Genomic DNA, 18,643 nt, shown 5'->3' with positions numbered 1-18,643 from the left:
TGAATAAGCCATTAGTCAGAAGGGCAAGAGCTGCTCTGCTGCCATGAGGACATGACAGGTCCTCTTTATACTAAGCCTGACCTTATCCTGTATCTTAATTTACTAGCCAAGGCTGAGTAATAGTCGCTGTCATTACATAATCTGCAGTCAATACAGGAAATAGTTGTTTTTTTTGTTTGTTTTTTAAAGAAAAGTCGAATCTTGGAATGTCCTAGCAGAATATGTCAAAAATAATATTAGAATTTCAAAAGGGCCGGACATTTACATGAGTAAACATAGCAAGTGTTTTAAGTAATGTGCATGTTAATTAGACTCAGGAAACTTATCTGAATGCCTCTGTGAAGTCACAAAAGATTTGTTTTCGGTGAAGATTCAAAAAAGTGGTTGACTTAACTCTTGGCAATGGAGTGGGGGGGGGGCGAAGGCAAGACTGAAGTTTTTGAGACTAATGAAAGGCAAGACTGAAGTTTTTGAGACTAATGAAACCACCCAACTGCCCTCTTGATTCTTAAAGTGCACACCTCCCAGGACTCCACACCAGACACCCCATTTCCCCGTATCTATCTCGCTGTCGCTCCCGCTCCACCCTGCAGAAATAGTCATTCAAGGCCATAGGCGTACATATAGGGGGTGCTGGGGTCGCGGTTGCGACCTGGCCCCTGAGCCCCCGGGGGCCCTCTTTCACACGGACTGACCGCAGTTACTTTCACTAATGTCTCTGCGCCTGCCGGCAGCTTCTCCTGCATGCCGGCGCTTCCTCCCGGACCTCCGCTCAGACTCCTCCCCTCTGCAGGAGAAGCTGCCGGCCCGCGCGCATATGTTTCTTCTGGTGCTTCCACAGCTCTGTGAATACACCGCAGATCTGTGTAACTGTATCCTCGGGCACATCTGAAGGGAAGGTGTGTCCCCAACAACCAATGAGGTTGCTGGAATTGCTCAAGGCTACAGAAGTGGGTCTGAAACTGCAGTCAGTGTGCGGGATCCTGTGTGATGGGGTGGGGGGTGGGGGAGAACGAGGGGGACTCTGTGTGATGGGGGTGGGGGGGAGCACGAGGAGGACCCTGTGTGATGGGGGGTGAACGAAGGGGACCCTGTGTGATGGGGGTGAACGAGGGGGACCCTGTGTGATGGGGGGTGAACGAGGGGGACCCTGTGTGATGGGGGGGAGAGAACGAGAGCACCCTGTGTGATGGGGGGGAGAGAACGAGGGGCACCCTGTGTGATGGGGGGGAGAACGAGGGGGGCCCTGTGTGATGGGGGGAGAACGAGGGTGATCCTGTGTGATGGGGGGGAGAACGAGGGGGATCCTGTGTAATGGGGGGGAAACGAGGGGGATCCTGTGTAATGGGGGGAAAACGAGGGGGATACTGTGATGGGGGGGAGAGAACAAGAGGGATCCTGTGTGATGGGGGGGGAGAACGAGGGGGATCCTGTGTGATGGGGAGTGGGGGGTGGGGAACGAGAGGCATTCTGTGTGATGGGGAGTGTGTGGGGGGGAAAACAAGGGGCGTTCCGTGTAATGGGGAGTGGGGGGGGGGGTATAAGGGGCATTCTGTGTGATGGGGAGTGGGGGGGGGGGCGACGACGATAAGGGGTGTTCCATGTGATGGGGAGTGTTTAGAGTGTCAATGCGTATGGAAACAATGTATTGCGTATGGGCGGTGTATCACATGCAGCCCATACAAGTGTACAGGGCTCACGTTGCATGGTACACAAAGAAAGAGAGCATGCTGGGATTTATTTCTCTTGCATATCTACACGCAGTTCATTGACTTTCCTTGACTCAGTTCACTGCGCACCACGTGTGTGTGCGCAACGCACGCATAATACGTCGTGAAAACCTGGCCGTGGACATGAGCCCTAACATGTTATATAAAGTTAGCTTATGTTGTCTCTATTATATGTATTGTTATTATGCTGTCTCCAATGTATATGTGTGTGTATGTATATATATATATATATATATATATATATATATATAAATTTTCTTTCCTGAGGAAGCGAAGCATGCCTTGAGGCTTGTGTTCTGGAATGGATGTTTTAAAACTCTGCTAAAACCCCTCATTACTAATGATCTATTGATGGGTCATTTAGAAAAAAAAAAAATGTAGCTAAAAGTGATGTAGAAGTAGTAGCCGTGAAAAGGAGTGGGGGTTGGAGGGGTCTGTAGGGGGGCCCCAAGCTAAACCTTTGCACCCGGGCCCATGAGCCTCTAGCTACGCCCCTGTTCAAGGCCATTTTACATAGAACAATAATTATTCAAATAGTCGTTGAATCATGCGAAATGAATGCTAATCAATCAGTGTAAACACAGCCAACAACTCAAGGATGAACGATAATTCGTGCACTGATCCTTCAACGTTCATTTCATGTAGGCATAAAAATCATCATTCGTTGTTTGCCAGTTATTTCATGTAAAAGGCGATCGTTCTGTCACTCACGGCCAATTCCCAGGGATTTTCCAGACTCCCCTGACTAGCAATGAACTATGCCGAAAAAATTGTGAAAAATGTGAACAATAATCTATGCGTCTAAACAAACGTTTGAAAGATTTTCAAAGCCAACAATTCGGTCATCGTTTGGTCATTCGCTCTTTCCAATGATGAACTGCTCCGTGTAAAAGGACTCTTAGGCGTCATACTGCACATGTATACTACAATTAAATACTGTCATTGCTGACATTAACCAATGATTCTTTCCTCTGACTTTCAACCCTCAGTCCACCCATTGTCTGCTTTACGACGGTACTCTACCTACCTGTCTCATGTATTACCTAGTTTGTTGGCGGACCCCACCGATTTTGGTAGAATCTACAAAGGATCTAATGTGTTTGAGGGTCTAATGTGTCCAATTCTTCTTTTTCCATAGAAGATAACCCCTAACAGAGGCGTCAGGCAGCGGCTTATCCCATATGACACTAAATAGACCCACTCAGTCAACCGAAGCCTTGATATTTATGGAGAGACGGTGAGATAGCTGTGGGCCTGAATGAGGATTCAGCTGACAGCTACTTTATGTGTATGGTTGGCTTACCTGTATGCGCTAAGACTGGAGGCAACCAATCTATAACAATGGAAAAATAATTTAAAGGAACTTTTTTTTTCCAGTTGCCCTCATTGATAATAAATGCATTTTGCTTGGAAAACTACTTTACGCCATGCCCCTAGCAATCTCCTATTGTCAGTGTATCATCTAGTATTTCATGGTTACACATTTTGATTGGTGTTAGATAGTATTGTATTGGCTTACATGTTATTTTGTATATTAGTGTACCATCCTTGTATAAGGCATGGCGTGATATCATTATTCTCAAGCTGTAGGTCTTAGCAACATTAAAGGTGTTATAGCACATCAGTAACCATAGCTGTAATATGTTCCCTACAGATGACCCTGAAAAAGTTTCTCTTCTCTCACTGAGGATACGCATCTTGGATGTAAATGACAATCCTCCAGAGCTGGCTACACCCCATGAATCTTCTGTATGTGAAGACGCTCTTCCAGGACAGGTAATGTTCTATAATCTATTCCTATAGAACGGTAGACAAAGGGAGTGTACGATACTCTTGGTTCCTTAAATCTCTCCTTCTAGCTGTCTGCTCACATTCGACCTTGCCCACCCCAGTAACTATAACAAACCATAAAACCTCTCTTGAAATATTTCTTATGTCAATAACGCTAAATATCTCATTATTTTGATACACGTCTTTTTTCTTTTATCAAAATATTATAATAGTGAGATCCCTGTGACATTGTAACGTTTCCCTCGTCACATTGTTGTGACATATTAGCCATTTTTTTTACGTCATCACTAAATGATATGGACAATGCCACCACAAGAATATATCCAGCCAATATAACCCATATTCACTATCCTACCAAAAGTAATAGGATACCTGAGCAAGAAGCAAAAGTAATATTTATTTACATGTGAAATTTCCCTCCATTCATCCTGCAAACATCTGCCAAGTTCTCTCATAGAAAATGCATCCGCTTGTCTATAATGGTGCAAGGAGCGTTATCATTGGACTGTTGAGTAACGGAAGAATATTCCATGGAGTGATGGATCACGCTACTCCATCTTCAAATCAGATGGATATACCTGGGTGTGGAGGATGCCTGGAAAATGCCTTATACCTGAGTGTGTTATGTCAGCAGTGAAGTATGGCGGAGGTTCCATTATAGTCTTTGGGATGTTTTATGTGGCCATGGTCTGTGTCCATTGGTTGTAGTGACAAGAACCATGGACACAGAGGTGTACCTGCACAATCTAGACAATAATGTGCTGCCGACAATGTGGCAATACTCTGGGAATGGTCTGCAATACTTCCAAGACAACGCACCTTATCACAAACCCAACACTGTTTTACATTGGTTTGAGAAGATGGATATTCCAAGATTGAACTTGCTGCACACAGTCCCGACTTGAACCCTAATAAACATCTTTGGGAGGAATTTGAACTTTGGATCAGGAAATTTGAATAGTGTCCATGTTCTTCGATGGACTTGCCAGACATTTGCAGGACGAATAAAGGGAAATACCAGCTGAAGTGTATCAAACGTTAGTAGAAAGTATACCATCTGATGTCATTAGGGCCAAATGGGTCGAGGAAGAGTAAAAAGGTCTTCATGCATATTAACCCCTTCATGGCTGCATAATGTAAATATACATCTTGCAGTCATGAGGGTGTATGGTGTGGATTAACAAGACAATCCCACTCCATACCCAGTGGGTGTCTGCAAAAGTCATGATAGGAGCTAGACTTTTAACTACTGCTGTAAGCAGAATGCCGATAGATTGCCATGACAGCCTCGGTCCTAGTGAAGACTTCCAGGGCTGCCATGTAAAGAAAACCTATTTAAGGCTTAATAGGTAACAATCAAAAGTAGTATATACTGCAGTACAGAAGTATTTCAGCATATGATACCAGTGATTAAGCAATCACAAATCTGATAGTAGGACTAAAATAAAAGTGGAAAAAAGGTTTAAATCATATTAAAAGGTATTTTGTATCGTCATGTCTATTAAATTCCGAGCTATTAAAATATTGCACTATTTATCACACACAGTGAATGCCGTAAGAGAAAAAATACATAATATCAGAATTGTAGGGGGAGTTTAGCACCCCATCTCTCAAAACATGGAATACAAAGTGATCAAATAGCCTTATGCACCCCAAAATGGTACCGATGTAAACTGCAGCTCGCCTTGCAAAAAACATACTCTCACACAGCCAATTAAACAAAAACAAATGTTTTAAGTTATGGGCATCAGAATATGGGGACAAAAGCAAGTTTTTTTAGCAAGCACTTTTCCTTTTTTTTTAAGTAGACTACTTGGGCCAAAAGATTCGGGGGGCGCCGGGCGGCGTGGTGGAGCGGGGGGTAACAGTGGGGAACAAGGGGGAGCTCTCTCTCTCCCCCCCCAACTCCCCTCTGCAACCCCCCGCTCACCCCCGGCGCCCCCGGAATCTTTTCGCCCGAGTAGTCAGGTACTCGAAAAAAGCGATGCTCGATTGCAAAATTGCCCTAAACGAGTACGTTCGCTCATCTCTAATAAGGTACCATTGGCACCATTAAAAATGCAACTCGCTCTCCAAGAAAAGAAGAATTCATAGAGCTACGTTGAAGTAAAGATAAAAAAGCTATTTTTTTTTGGAAAATAAGAATGAGAAAATGTGAATGAAAAACCGAAAGGGCTGTGGCCTTGAAATGGTTAAAGTGACCCTCTGGGCCTCGAGAAACAGAGATGGCTGCACTACTTCTCTGATGTACACTGTGTATTAGTATGCATCAGTATTTTAGGACACTACACCTGCTTTGATTGGTCAGTGCTGCCCACATGATCAGTGCTGGCCAGTCAGAGCAGCATGTAGTGTCTTAGACTACCGATGCATAGTAGTATACACAATGTCTATCAGGTAGTCAGAGAAGTGGTTTGACCATATTTGTTTCTCCACCCGGAGGGGCGCTTTAAATGAATGTATCAGCCAATATACATGCATGTGCATGGCCTGACCTTTACAGAGGAGTAGTGGAGAAGGTAGAAATGAATTAAAAATAGTGCTATGTATTCCTTTGTGACCAGGTGACCAAAAGACAGAACATTTCTATCTGAAGTGACCCCGAAGTAATTTTCATTTTGCTTCTGAATTTAAATGATCATATAAGAAAATGTATATTTCTATGTTTGTATTAAAAGAATGTATTATCCGTCCTTACCAAGCTTGGACAAATAATGTGTGCTCCCTTTGCTGTAGCTGATTCAGACTATCAGTGTGGTGGATCGAGATGAGCCAATGGGGGGGCATCGATTCTACTTCAGACTTGCTCCAGACCCCAGCGCCGAGCATCACTTTACTCTGCTCAATGTCAAGGGTGAGCCATACGCTGGTCACCTACCATACATCAACTTTGATCATGCCATGATTTCCATCCATTCACTTCCTTTCGAATACTCAAAAATTAGTTTGTATTGTATGAACTGACGTCACACGAGATCAATGTTTGATAGCCCAGTTTTCACAGTACTATTGTTATTAAACTACTATTAATCTTAAAGCTCATGCACATGGCCTTAGTGTGTGTTTCATAGATCTGTAATACAGCCTATAATCTGCTATGGACCCATACTATAACCCGGTATTGTTTCTAGGGAAGAGTACCATGCCTCATGGAGAACATATAGTAGAACATGGAGGGCCTACAGGTCCACAGTACAAGTCTGTAGGGACTCCATGTGCCACCACATCTCAGCCTACATCCCTAGTTTTTGTTCCAGGGTTCCATCTGGATTACTGAAAATGGCATCCAGATGGAACCGTGGACAGAACCATATGTTTTCATTAGTCGAACTGAGACCCATAAGGTCTTTGTTTGATCAGGTTTCCATTACTTTCTGGCATTTCTGGTTGACCGAATAATGTATTCAACTATGCTAATATTTCAGGCACAAATGACAAACAAGATTGACTATTATCAGCTGTCCACAGGATAGGTGATGAAAGGCTGATGGTTGGGGATCTCACCACTAAGAACCCAACCAATCCAGACGGTCGAGGTCCTGTGTCCCCCTCCTCTCACTGCAAGATCACTGCACTCCCACAGTGAGGAGCGGATTGAATGGAGCAGGAGTTGTGAATGCATGGTGCTGCATCATTCATCTTCAATGGGGCTGGCGGAAATAGCTGAGCACTTGCATTTCACTATTTGCGTCAGCTACATGAGCGGAGCCATGCATGTGGAACTGCTACTCCATTCAATCTCCACATCATCTCGTGTGGATACAATAAATCTGTATTGAGGAGAAGAAGGCGGAACGGGACCCATGATCTTGGGATCGGTGGGGGTCACATCAACGATACTTTCATCATCTATCCTATGGACAGCTGATAAAAGTCAATTTTAGTACAACCTCTTTAAAAAAATGTCTTATAATGCTTTAAACTACTGTCCATATACATCTTAAGATCAGTGCAGTATACTCCTGTCTGCACATTAGAATGGATGTATACCCAGTGGATGCGTAGTGCATTCATGGGCTGAATAGGATGAAATATATAATCAGGCATGTGTCACTAGTCCTATGTCATATAGCTGTTGTGTTAACCCATGGATGCATGGTACCAGTAAGCATTCTACTGTGGGACATCATCACAATAGGTTTTCAGCCTGTAAACGCAAGCTAGAATGCTTCCATTTACTAACACGAAAAATATTAGAAAGTTACAGAAATGTTCATAATACAGTGATTAAACTTTATTTTCATGAGATCAAAAACTCTTTAACTTCACTTTCTAAAGGTACCTTTACACTTTGTGACTGTCAGGCACATAAGCACCCAACAACCAACCCCTGGGTTACCACCTGACTATCGCTCCTGTGTTTTACATAGGAGTGATAGTCATTTAATGAATGAAGGAGGAGTGGCCGAGGATCATTCCAACCCACCCACCTCTATTCACAGTAAACAGGAGTTGCTCAAACATTGAGCGGTTCACGTTTACACTGCATAACAGCAAAGCTAAAAACCAAGCAACTCCGATAAGTGAGTGATTTCTCATTCAATGCCCAGTTGGCGGCCACGTGTACACAGGACAATTAGCGCCAAAATTTTCTGTTTCTAGCGAGTATTTAGACAATGATTGCCCCCTGTAATGGTACCTTTACTACTTTGCTATTTACAGTATATACACTATATACAGTATTATTATATGCCATTTCCCCAAATTTCTACATTCTCATTCATTTCCTTCAGTACACTTCTACCACATTGAACCTGGATAGTTCTATGTATGGCATCTTTTCCTCCATGCACATGCTAATTCTTCCATTTTTATAGTTGACTGTCTTACAAAATGATTTGCATTAAGTAAGGCTGCTATTAAACATCTGTACAAAAAGCAAGATATACTGATTTTCCTCAGTTCCTCGAATTGGATATAGATCAACGTTGAATGTTATGGTGATCTAAGTTCACTTTAGTGGATCTGAGCAAGTATTGCCTAATTCTGTATATTGTCTTAAGGGGGCCGTACCAAGATTACAAGTTATCCTTAGTTCAAAGGATAGGGTGATAACTTGCTGATCGGTGGGAGTCTTGTGGCTGAGACCCCCAAAATATCAAAATGGGACTCCGGTGCCCCCCTCTGCGTGTCACTATGAGCAGTGATGTCAGAATGAATGGCGAGCTGGCCGAGCTTGAGTGGTCGGCACTCTATTCATTTCAGTAGGGCTGAAGAAATACCCAAGCGCTTGCTGCTCAGCTATCTCCACAGACCCATTGAAAGTTAATGGAGCATTAGCATGTTTGCGCAACCAGTGCTCCGTTAGTCTTTTTCTCATTGCAGGGGGTGCAATAAACCCAAATTGAGGAAGACGGGTGAAATGGCACCCCCGTTTTCAAGATTAGCAGGTTTCTCAGCAGCAAGGCCCCCCACTGATCAGCAAGTTATCCACAAAATAGGGGATAACTTGTAATCTTGGTACAATCCCTTTAAATCAGATTTTTGGATATAAATTAACTTTTAACCAATTTCCACCACTTCCCAAGCTAATAAAACCATATAGATCGGTCCTTATAGTTCTCCACAGATGGGCTCCTATTAGTGTTACTATAACACAATTTAAAATTTGGAGAGTTGAATTGAGAAATTGCTCAAACTCCAAAGTCTCACCAGTAAATGTGCCCTAAGTGAAGACTTTAAATTATTAAATTTACAAATCCTGAAACACTAGGAATGATTATCCCAGTATCAGACAAGGGGGGGGGAGGTTATCTAATTCCTCTTTAATGTCCAATGTTGATACCATGTATGTTCTATGTTGCAGATAACACAGCTTCGGTACATACACATCGAATGCCATTTGACAGAAGGGAGCAGGATATGTTTATCTTGCCAATACTAGTTGTCGATGGCGGTACTCCAGCTCTGAGTAGTACTGGAACTCTTACCATTCGAGTGTGTGGCTGTGACAGCACTGGCGCAGTGCAGTCGTGTAACACAACCGCCTATGTGATGGCTGGAAGTCTGAGTCCTGGAGCACTTATTGCCTTGTTGGTGTGTGTTTTGATACTTGTAGGTAAGTTAAGATGCTTGTTACTAACTTTGTAACTTTCAGCTCCCCATTTATTTTTCTGGATGAGATTATTTCTTACATTTTTTTTCATTTGAAATATAACTGCAAATTAAAGGGGTTGTTAAGTTATTTTAACTTTGCAGTTTTGGACCCTCCGGACACAAATTATGTTCTATTAATGTACTTACCATTGCTCTGGAGCCACAGCATTTGGTAGGTAATGTCACCGGGTCTTCTGGCCTGATGACATCCCATAACTTGTCATGTGGGCTTCTAATGTAGAAGCCCCAGGCATTTTTACTGCAGGTCACTGATAAAATCAATGTTAGTCCTCCCATTAGCTGTAGTGGTCACATGGATAAAGAACCATGTGACTGCTGCAGGCAAAGTTAACACAGTTACTAAAGGAAGGAAGTGGCAGCATGGAAGCAGCCCGGCAGAGGAGATGAGTATTTTTTTTTAATATCTATGACATCCCGCCACTGCCACCAATGTAGCTATATGTTAGAAAACCCCTTTAAATTCTCCAACCCTTCATAAGAGTAAGCAATGCACCTCAGTACTACTACCACTCCCATAAGCGTAAATCCCACACCCAACTCCAGAACGCTGGGAAAAGAACACAGCTTTCCCTAGTTAAGCATTATTAGTAGGTCTGAGAACTTCTGCCAATCAATGGGTTTCTTCGCTTTAGCATATTTTTTTGCCAGTATGCAGCAAATTATATTTCAACCCCTCCCCCCCTGAAAATCCTCATCACGGAGAGTCCCCTGCCACAGCAGTGGCAGAGGATCGCGAGCATCACCTATTGATTTCAATGGGACTGGCGCTGCTGCCGCCTCCACCACTGAAATCAGTGGGAGAAGATAACTATCTCCTGCCATGGCTGTGGTAGCCAGGAGATTCCTTCAGCCCTGCTGCGATGGGAGGCTGTTTCCCTGTGGAAACACCTCGCATCCAGGGCTTCAAAAGGATTGCAGGAGTGATAGCGGGGCGTCAATCACATACCGATATCACTCTCACCAGTATACAGGAGCCCTTAGGTGGTGTATGCGTTTTTTTATGCAGCTAGGCCTTATTTTCAGAGTATTGCTTATATTTCAAGCTCCCCTTTCCACCCCCCAAAAATCCGTGCACGTGGTGTTAAAAAGTCATGTGACTTTGTAACACCACGTGCGACTTTGTAGCGACACAAAATCGCATTATCGATGTGAGACACTGACAGCACAGCCGATTACTGTCAAGGATGAACACTGATCCTTACAGGCCACCTTATAGGGCAGACCCGGAGACCATGATTTTACCTCCATTTGCCATGGCAACCATCAACAACCTGTAATCTTATTGCAGAAGTGCCAATGCAGAGAAGAAGGGAGTCCTCTTCCTCTCCAAACCCTCCAGACGCTGCTGACTGCATTGATAGTAGCATCTAAAGGCTTAAGCTCCATCCCAGTTGTTGCAGCTGGACCGCAGCTGTAGGTTGCAGCCACATTCTCACTGTGATTACTGGGGGCTCAGTGCCGTACATGTATGTCTCACTGTGAGAACTACTGGCCCGCTGCACCATGCATATACAGTGCATGCTGGGAAGCGGTTATAGACGTTGTCCCATCAAAGATGACCCCCTACCGAATGCAGCCTCAGGGGTGATCAGCTGATCACTGGGGTCCTGCTCTCAGCACTCCTGGCGAACAACTGATTTTGCTGGGGAAATCATGGCCAGCAAGGCATGTCTAATGCAATAGCCGCTGCAAGGGAAATGTAGTATTTCATGTCAGGCATTTGGATGAAGCACAATCATTGTAATACAAGTATATCTTAAAGCCTACCAGATGCTCTTACAGAGTATCTCGCCATTCTGGCTCACAGAGGTGTGCCCTGACTTGGGGGGCTTTGCTCTATGATGTCCATATGCCCTATTACAGCAAATGAATAGAGGTTGTCTTCTTGACATATTCTCTATTTGGACATATTAGTATCATAGAGAGATATTTAGGCTAGGAGTCCTATCAATTATATAGAGTATAGTCCGCTGTAAAGAAAAAACAGTTAACACTCTGAAAGACTAAGCACAGCCATGTAATATCATATTTCCCTTATATGTACACATGGCCTGTCTCAGCTTTCCCTAATGATGGCGGGCAATCTGTAAGGTTTTTGGATGCTGGATCCATATTGGTATTCATCTAGCCACTAGTGGGCTCTCATTTAGAAAAGAATAAAAATAAATTAAGTAAATCTTTGTACAGCACCAACTTATTCCGCAGCCCTTCAGCCCTTTCAAGTAATTTTATGCCCCCCCACCAAGCTGAGTACTCATTTTACCGACCTCGGAAGGATGGAAGGCTGAGTCAACCTTGAGCCGGCTAGCTTGAACTTGCAACCTTCAGGTCATGAGCGAGAGCTTGGGACTGCATTTCTGCTGCCTTAACACTCTGCGCCGATGAAGAGATCAACCAATAAACATTAACCCTGACAATCCAATGGTAAACTCTCAAATGTAGGGCAAGAGTAAGCCAATTCTTTAAAGAGATTTAGGGGCTATCTAACCATACAACTTATGTTCTATTAAAGTAAGATCTATGCTGGTAGGTCTGCCACTCAAACCAGGAATTGCGATTTACAACATTTCCCCATTTGGCTACCATTAGCAGATAAGAGGACATCCATTTGGAGGCTATAGATTTTCTAGCTATAAATAGCGATTGGATGACTGCCAGCTACAAAAACTCATTTCCCTGCATCTCATCCAGACAATCCAAGACATAGCAATAGATCGGGAGTAATTTAAGCAGAAAAGACTGAATTTATTTTGTCTATTATCTCAATCCAAAACCAATTTAGTCTGGGGCATCTCCATAAGAGATGCATTAAATCTCCTGCATTGTGCAGACATTTTGGTCACTTAGAGTTATCGCTCAGTGTTGTATAAGTCCTAGGTGTAATATACTATCACTCAATGAAGGGATAATCACCAATACCTCCAAGTCATAAAACAAAAATACATATACAACTCTCTCATATTAAAACTGGGATGAGGCAGGTTATTTATACACACACTCTCCGTATTAGCCCTAAATTCTGACCCATTAACAGTAGCCGCATCGATAAGGGCAACCCTGCGCAGCAGACTCGCCCAAAACTGCAGTATATTGTATTAAGTTTCTAAGTGTTTCATATCTAAATCAAAAAGGACGAAAAGGACAAAGCCATTTGCTTCTGGTAACACAAATGTTATATTCAGTTGAGTTCTTGCAAAAAGCTTAAGAATATCTTAAAATGTATTGAAATGTAAGTGCAGAAATCCAATCCATTTTTCATCAAAAATGTCCTCCAGGTACTCATAGCATTTAGCTCTCGCTGGTGACATGTGAGCCAATAAAGGAGTATTGCTGAGCTAACTTTACACGGCATGGCTTACCGCCAACAATTTACATTAAGTGGTGGTAGGTAAAGCAGTGTTACTTCTGGATAACTTCATACTAGTGTTTAGTACTCATATGTTATCATTATTATACACAGGTACCATAATAGCCCTCAGCACTTGGCTTAAAACTGGGATGTATGGAGAAAGGAGGGTGTGGGGTATTCAGAGATATAAAAAATTTCAATGTACTCCTGGATAATATGGCATGCTTAAAGGGGTTGTGCCAAGTTATCCCCTTTTTATCGGCAAAGGTTCAGCCGTTGGGACACCCACTGATCCCGAAAACATGGGTCCAATCGGTCCCCGAGTGAACGGACCGGAGGTCATGCAGGGCTGTCGCAACTTCATTAATTTCAATGACAGCGCCAGAGATATAAGAGTTCAAGCCTGCACGACTTCCACTCCATTCACTCAGGGACCCAACGGACTCCCTGCAGTCGGACCCCCATTATCATAAAGTTGCCTTCTATCATGTCCTGTGTTTATACTTGGCACAACCCCTTTAGGGTGGTTATACACAAGAAGATAGGTCATGCCCTAGAAAGACTACGTGTGAGAAAGAAAGGGTAAGTCCTATCTTTTCTTTCGTATACTATTAACGCACGAGAATCGCACCAGTCAAAACAAAGCCATTGAAATTAATGGTTTTGTTTCGTCAAGTTTTGTAACCATAATTTTCATGGCCACAAAACATGACAAAGTTACGGCCATGTGTTTAAGCCCTCAGTTAGTAAAAACTATGAGCAGCACCTGACAGTAAATACGCCCATATGAATGGGTTCTAAGGGCTTGTTCACATGGGTGATATCTTCGCCTGAGTTTTGTGTGATACAAGCGAAACTCGTGTGAGTTTGAGATCCATTCACACTAGCAAAAGAAAAAATTGTGTCATGTTCTATTTTTGGGTGTTCCCGCGTAACCCTCGCCCGTTGTTTTTAATGTGACCTTAAAAGACATTGCACGTTGTGCGATGTGCAAGCGAATTCGTAAATTGAAAAAACGCTTGTGAAACATGCGTGTGGGGATCGCAATTTCAATTTACAAGCGATGTAATGTGCTTTTAAATCAAAAAATGCTTTGCATCGCCGTGAAAAATAAACAGTTTCAAGCACGATATTAGGTGCAACCGAGATATTGTGCTCGCCCGCGTGAGTGTAGCCTGAGGGTGTGTGTTCACACATAGCTGATTTGCTGCAGATTTTGTTGTGGATTTTGGTGCCGATCTGCCGCAGATTCACCCTTTCAATTAAATTCAATGAATGCCTGAGCGCTGCGTCTGATTGGCTGAGCGCTGTGACCAATCACAAGCAGCGCTCAGCTGTCATTCAATGAATAACTGTGCGCTGCCTGCGATTGGCTGAGCGCTCAGCCAATCACACACAGCCCTTTCAGGAGGTGGGGCTTTAAATCCCTGCCTCCTGAAAGAGCTTCAGTACAGTGCAGAGAAGCCAAGCGGCTAGATGGGCTGAGCCCCGCCAGCGCCAGAGAGGTGAATATATATATTTTTTAGTTTTTTACACATGCCAGGAATGATTTTTCTGGGAAGGGCTTATACTTAAAGCCCTTCCCTGAAAATCACTACAGAGGTCGCTGGCATCCCATTGCTTTCAATGGGGCCGCCGGCAGCCTAGTCTTAGAACATTTGTCAGACCTCGTCCACCAAAGGAGTTATGCAGGGAAATCTCAATGTTGGATGAGGTCTGATATTGGATTGGAAAGGGTTAATGCCTGAGAGCATCAGTGCATGATTTTTTGAATACGCAATTGCAGGAAAGTGCGGTAAAAAAACGCAGTTGTGTGCGCAAATACGCAACTCCCTATGTGCAAAAACACAGCGCAAATACACATACACTCGTGTGAATCCAGCCTAAAACTAGCCATTATTTCACTGGGGAGAGATACCTCTGGAAGCAGGAAACTGTCAAGTATGGCCACCCTTAGGACTCCTACCCACTAGCGTTTTTGTGCAATGCGATTTTAACATTAGAAAGTCCCATTGACATTTGTAAAAAAAACACAGCAAAATCGCAGCGAAAAAAACCACTAGTGGGTAGGAGCCTTTAGGACTTGTCGCACGGCCGTCTGAGTTTTTACGTTCGCCTGCAGGCGGGATAAAGATGCGTAAACAGGCGCACAAAGCTAACGTTTGTGCACCCGTTCAGATGGCCCGAGCTTAGGCATATACGCCAAGCCCGCAATGCCATTGGGCAGGGGGAGACAGTTTAGCTCTGCTAAACTGTTCTCCCCCTTCTCTCCCCCTCACTAGCTCTCTGCAAGGGGAGGAGGCGGGACGGGGAGGGAGCTAGTATGCTAAGCTCCCACACCCTCTCCGACCCTTGTCGCAGCCAGCAATGGGAGGGGGCGGGCCAGGATGTCCTGCCCCCTCCCATTGCAAACAGATTTCAAGGGGCAGAGATTAGCAGGGAAGGGGGTGGGAGTTTAGCAGTTACGCTGCTAACCTCCCTCCCACCTCCCTTCTCTGGCAGCTGTCATAGGCTCCCACAGGAGTCTATGCAGCCACTGGCGTAAAAGAGCCCAGCCGAAATGCGCTATCTTGGCCCGACGCTTTTACGCCGCAGGAATATGCCCATGTGCACTGATGCATTGTAAAAAAATGCATCAGAGGGACAGCATATATTGGCCAGGCGTAAAAACCCGGCTGATATACGCCCGTGTGAATCCAGCCTTAGGGTGGCTTAACCTGACTGTATGCACAACTATGCTCACCGCTATGGAACATAGCAGCACATGAACGGGGTTTTTTCTTCTTCTCAGGCCGTTCAAATTCTGCACCATAAGGACGCCTACCCACTGGCGATTTTTTTTCCTGCGATGCTAAATTGCGTTTTGCGTTTTTTCTGAAGAGCAATTAGTATAGAATGTGTTCTTGTCCATTGGGGGTTTTTTTCCGGTCCGTTGCAATTTTTAACATAGGAACTGTCAGTTGCATATGTCTCCTTATTTTTCTCTTAATGCACCCATGATTGTCAATGGAAATTAACGAAAAAGCCGCAAAAAACGCGCGGAAAACGTGCGGGAAAACGCTGCGTTTTTCACGCACGAAAATCGGCAACGCCAGTGGGTAGGCGCCCTAAAGCAGGAGTTTGAAAAAAACAGCGAGAAGATAGGTACTGCCCTATCTTTCCTGCATATAGTATTAACTACGTGGAAGAAAGATAGGGCAAGCACTCCCTTTTCTCAGCCGTACTATTAGTGAAATTAATAGTTTTGTTTCTTCCCGTTATGCAGCTGTGATTATCACGGACGCATAACGGGATGAAAACACACCCAACTGTTTAAGTCCTTATATAGTAATTCAAGAGCAGTCCATTAAGTTTGCAGATATCACTGACAAATATATATTACTAGAGATTATTTACGCATGTACCAATTAATAAAAGAAGATACTTTAGAACAAATACCTCCAGAGACTTTCTAGACCAAATGAGTGCTATGTACTAAAAAGTGAAAGTCCGCGAGCCGGCGGACACATGTCTGCCAGGACCCCCTGGCACAGTAGAGCTGCAGGGTCCTAGCAGACCCTGATCAGTTCTGTTAGTGACTGATGTCACTACACGGGGATGTTGTCCCTGTAACTGGGGTTCCTATGGATGCGGCTCCTATGGATGCCTCAGTTAGAGTCAAAAAGTGTCAAATTAAAAAAAATAAAACCCATGTGAATGACCCCCAGAGGTCTTATATGACGTCATTGGGGACATAGATGGTAAAAAAAATTGTTACAAAAATAAGAAAAGAATTACAGAATAAAATTTAAAAATATACATAACTAAAGAAAATCACCCAAAGCCGATGTCAACCAAAACCGTCGCCGTATGCACCCTATAATCCAAAATCATACATGTTATATATCAAAATGTCCAAAACAAAATTAGGAACCCATTCCCATACTTTATTTTAGTTTAATATACTAATTTTTTAAAAAGCAACTATAAATGTAAAAAATAAATCATGGGAAAAAAGTCAGTGAAAAAACATCCCTATTAGAGATGAGCGAACATACTCGGATAAGCACTACTCGTCCGAGTAATGTGCCTTATCCGAGTACCGCTGTACTCGTGCTGAAAGATTCGGGGCGCTCCGCTGCTGACAGGTGAGTCGCAGCGGGGAGCGGGGCAGAGCGGGCGGGAGAGAAGGAGAGAAAGATCTCCCCTCCGTTCCTCCCCGCTCTCCCCTGCAGCTCCCCGCTCCGCAGCGCGTCCTGAATCTTTCAGCACGAGTACAGCGGTACTCGGATAAGGCACATTACTCGGACGAGTAGTGCTTATCCGAGTACGTTCACTCATCTCTAATCCCTATATGACATGTAAAAAAATGCAGCAAAAATAATTTTGGTAGCTGGAGGGAAAATAAATAGGGCAGTAAAACCACCACATGGGTAAAATCCCTAAAAAGTGTCCTGTCCTTAAGGTACAAAAGAGAAGTAACTTGTTATTTGTATAGCACCAACTTATTCCACAGCACTTTTATATAATTTTCAGTATAATACAAGCTGGGTACTCATTTTACCGACCTCGGAAGGATGGAAAGATGGAAGACTGAGTCAACCTTGAGCCGGCTACCTGAACCATGCAGGGATTGAACCTGCAACCTTCAGGTCGTGAGCGAGAGTTTAAGACTGCATTCTGCTGCCTTAGCACTCTGCGCACAAGAGCCACTTAAGGGGTTAAGAATAATGCAAACGAATAATGAAATAACAACGCTTAAGCAATTTAATGTTTCTTGTAGATTTACTTACTGAATACTAAGATTGAAAATACTCTATGCACAATAAGAAACAATAATATCTTGCACTTAGAATGAAAAAATAACAACGTTGGTAAAACAGCATCAATAATGCTGTAACCAGATCCGTCCCAATGATCGACATTGTAATTTACGGAATGTATACTGTTCGTCTAACAAAGGCTAAATACTTTGCTTCCCGTGATACAGCAAATTAGTAGCACAATTTAGTTGGAACTCCGGTACCAATGTCTCTGGGGTTTCAGGCTCATTGCTTGTTAGTATATATCTATTTCAGCCCACACCTGAGTGCTCAAGCCCAGAATTTATAACAGGTGTTTGAATACCCGCTAATGCCTCTGTCCATATTCATAGCACTCCTGCTGGCTTACTATCTAGTCTATGGAGGCATGCACACCTATCTTTTGGAAGCCGGCCCTACTTAAAGTTCAGTTGCGTGAGAGTCACCACTGACGCAGACCGCATCATATCAAGGGTACAACTCCACCGCGTTGTTCCTGTTGCTCCCAGTCGCAGTCCAAATGCCCCTCTCCACTTCGAGGCAGTTACATAGACTCTCTCTCCCTCTTTGTAGCTCTAGACAGCAGGCGCCGAGAAAGTTTGGGCTCGGGGGGGAAGGCGGGGCTTTACTAAAACAGCGCTGACAAGTGTTACTAAACTCTGGCGCTTCATGCACCACAATCTTTTTCCATGTGCCTAATTCTGGTGCATATGCTAGTAGCTATTTTTCCCAAGGTATTGATCTTTTGGTGAATGGATTCTGAGTGATCAGAGAGGTTGAAACAACACATCCCCTCAAATTCCTCACATCCGTGGTTTACTGCGAGTAACAGGTAATATATGGCGGCTCTATTTTGTAAAGCTGCTTTCCTGACT

General features: G+C 43.7%; 1 protein-coding gene across 1 annotated transcript in view; it reads left to right on the top strand.

Annotated features, from left to right (window-relative positions):
• Positions 1–18,643, top strand: part of CDH22 (cadherin 22) — a 156,254-nt gene that overhangs the window by 135,489 nt on the left and 2,122 nt on the right. The window contains exons 8-10 of the mRNA XM_066587905.1: positions 3,385–3,506; positions 6,258–6,375; positions 9,328–9,579. Coding sequence (XP_066444002.1) covers positions 3,385–3,506; positions 6,258–6,375; positions 9,328–9,579 — 492 coding nt within the window. The remainder of the gene's footprint in view (positions 1–3,384; positions 3,507–6,257; positions 6,376–9,327; positions 9,580–18,643) is intronic.

This window comes from Eleutherodactylus coqui, chromosome 13 (assembly GCF_035609145.1).
Source record: "Eleutherodactylus coqui strain aEleCoq1 chromosome 13, aEleCoq1.hap1, whole genome shotgun sequence".
NCBI classification, from domain to species: domain Eukaryota; kingdom Metazoa; phylum Chordata; class Amphibia; order Anura; family Eleutherodactylidae; genus Eleutherodactylus; species Eleutherodactylus coqui.
This window is presented reverse-complemented; position numbering and strand designations above follow the sequence as displayed.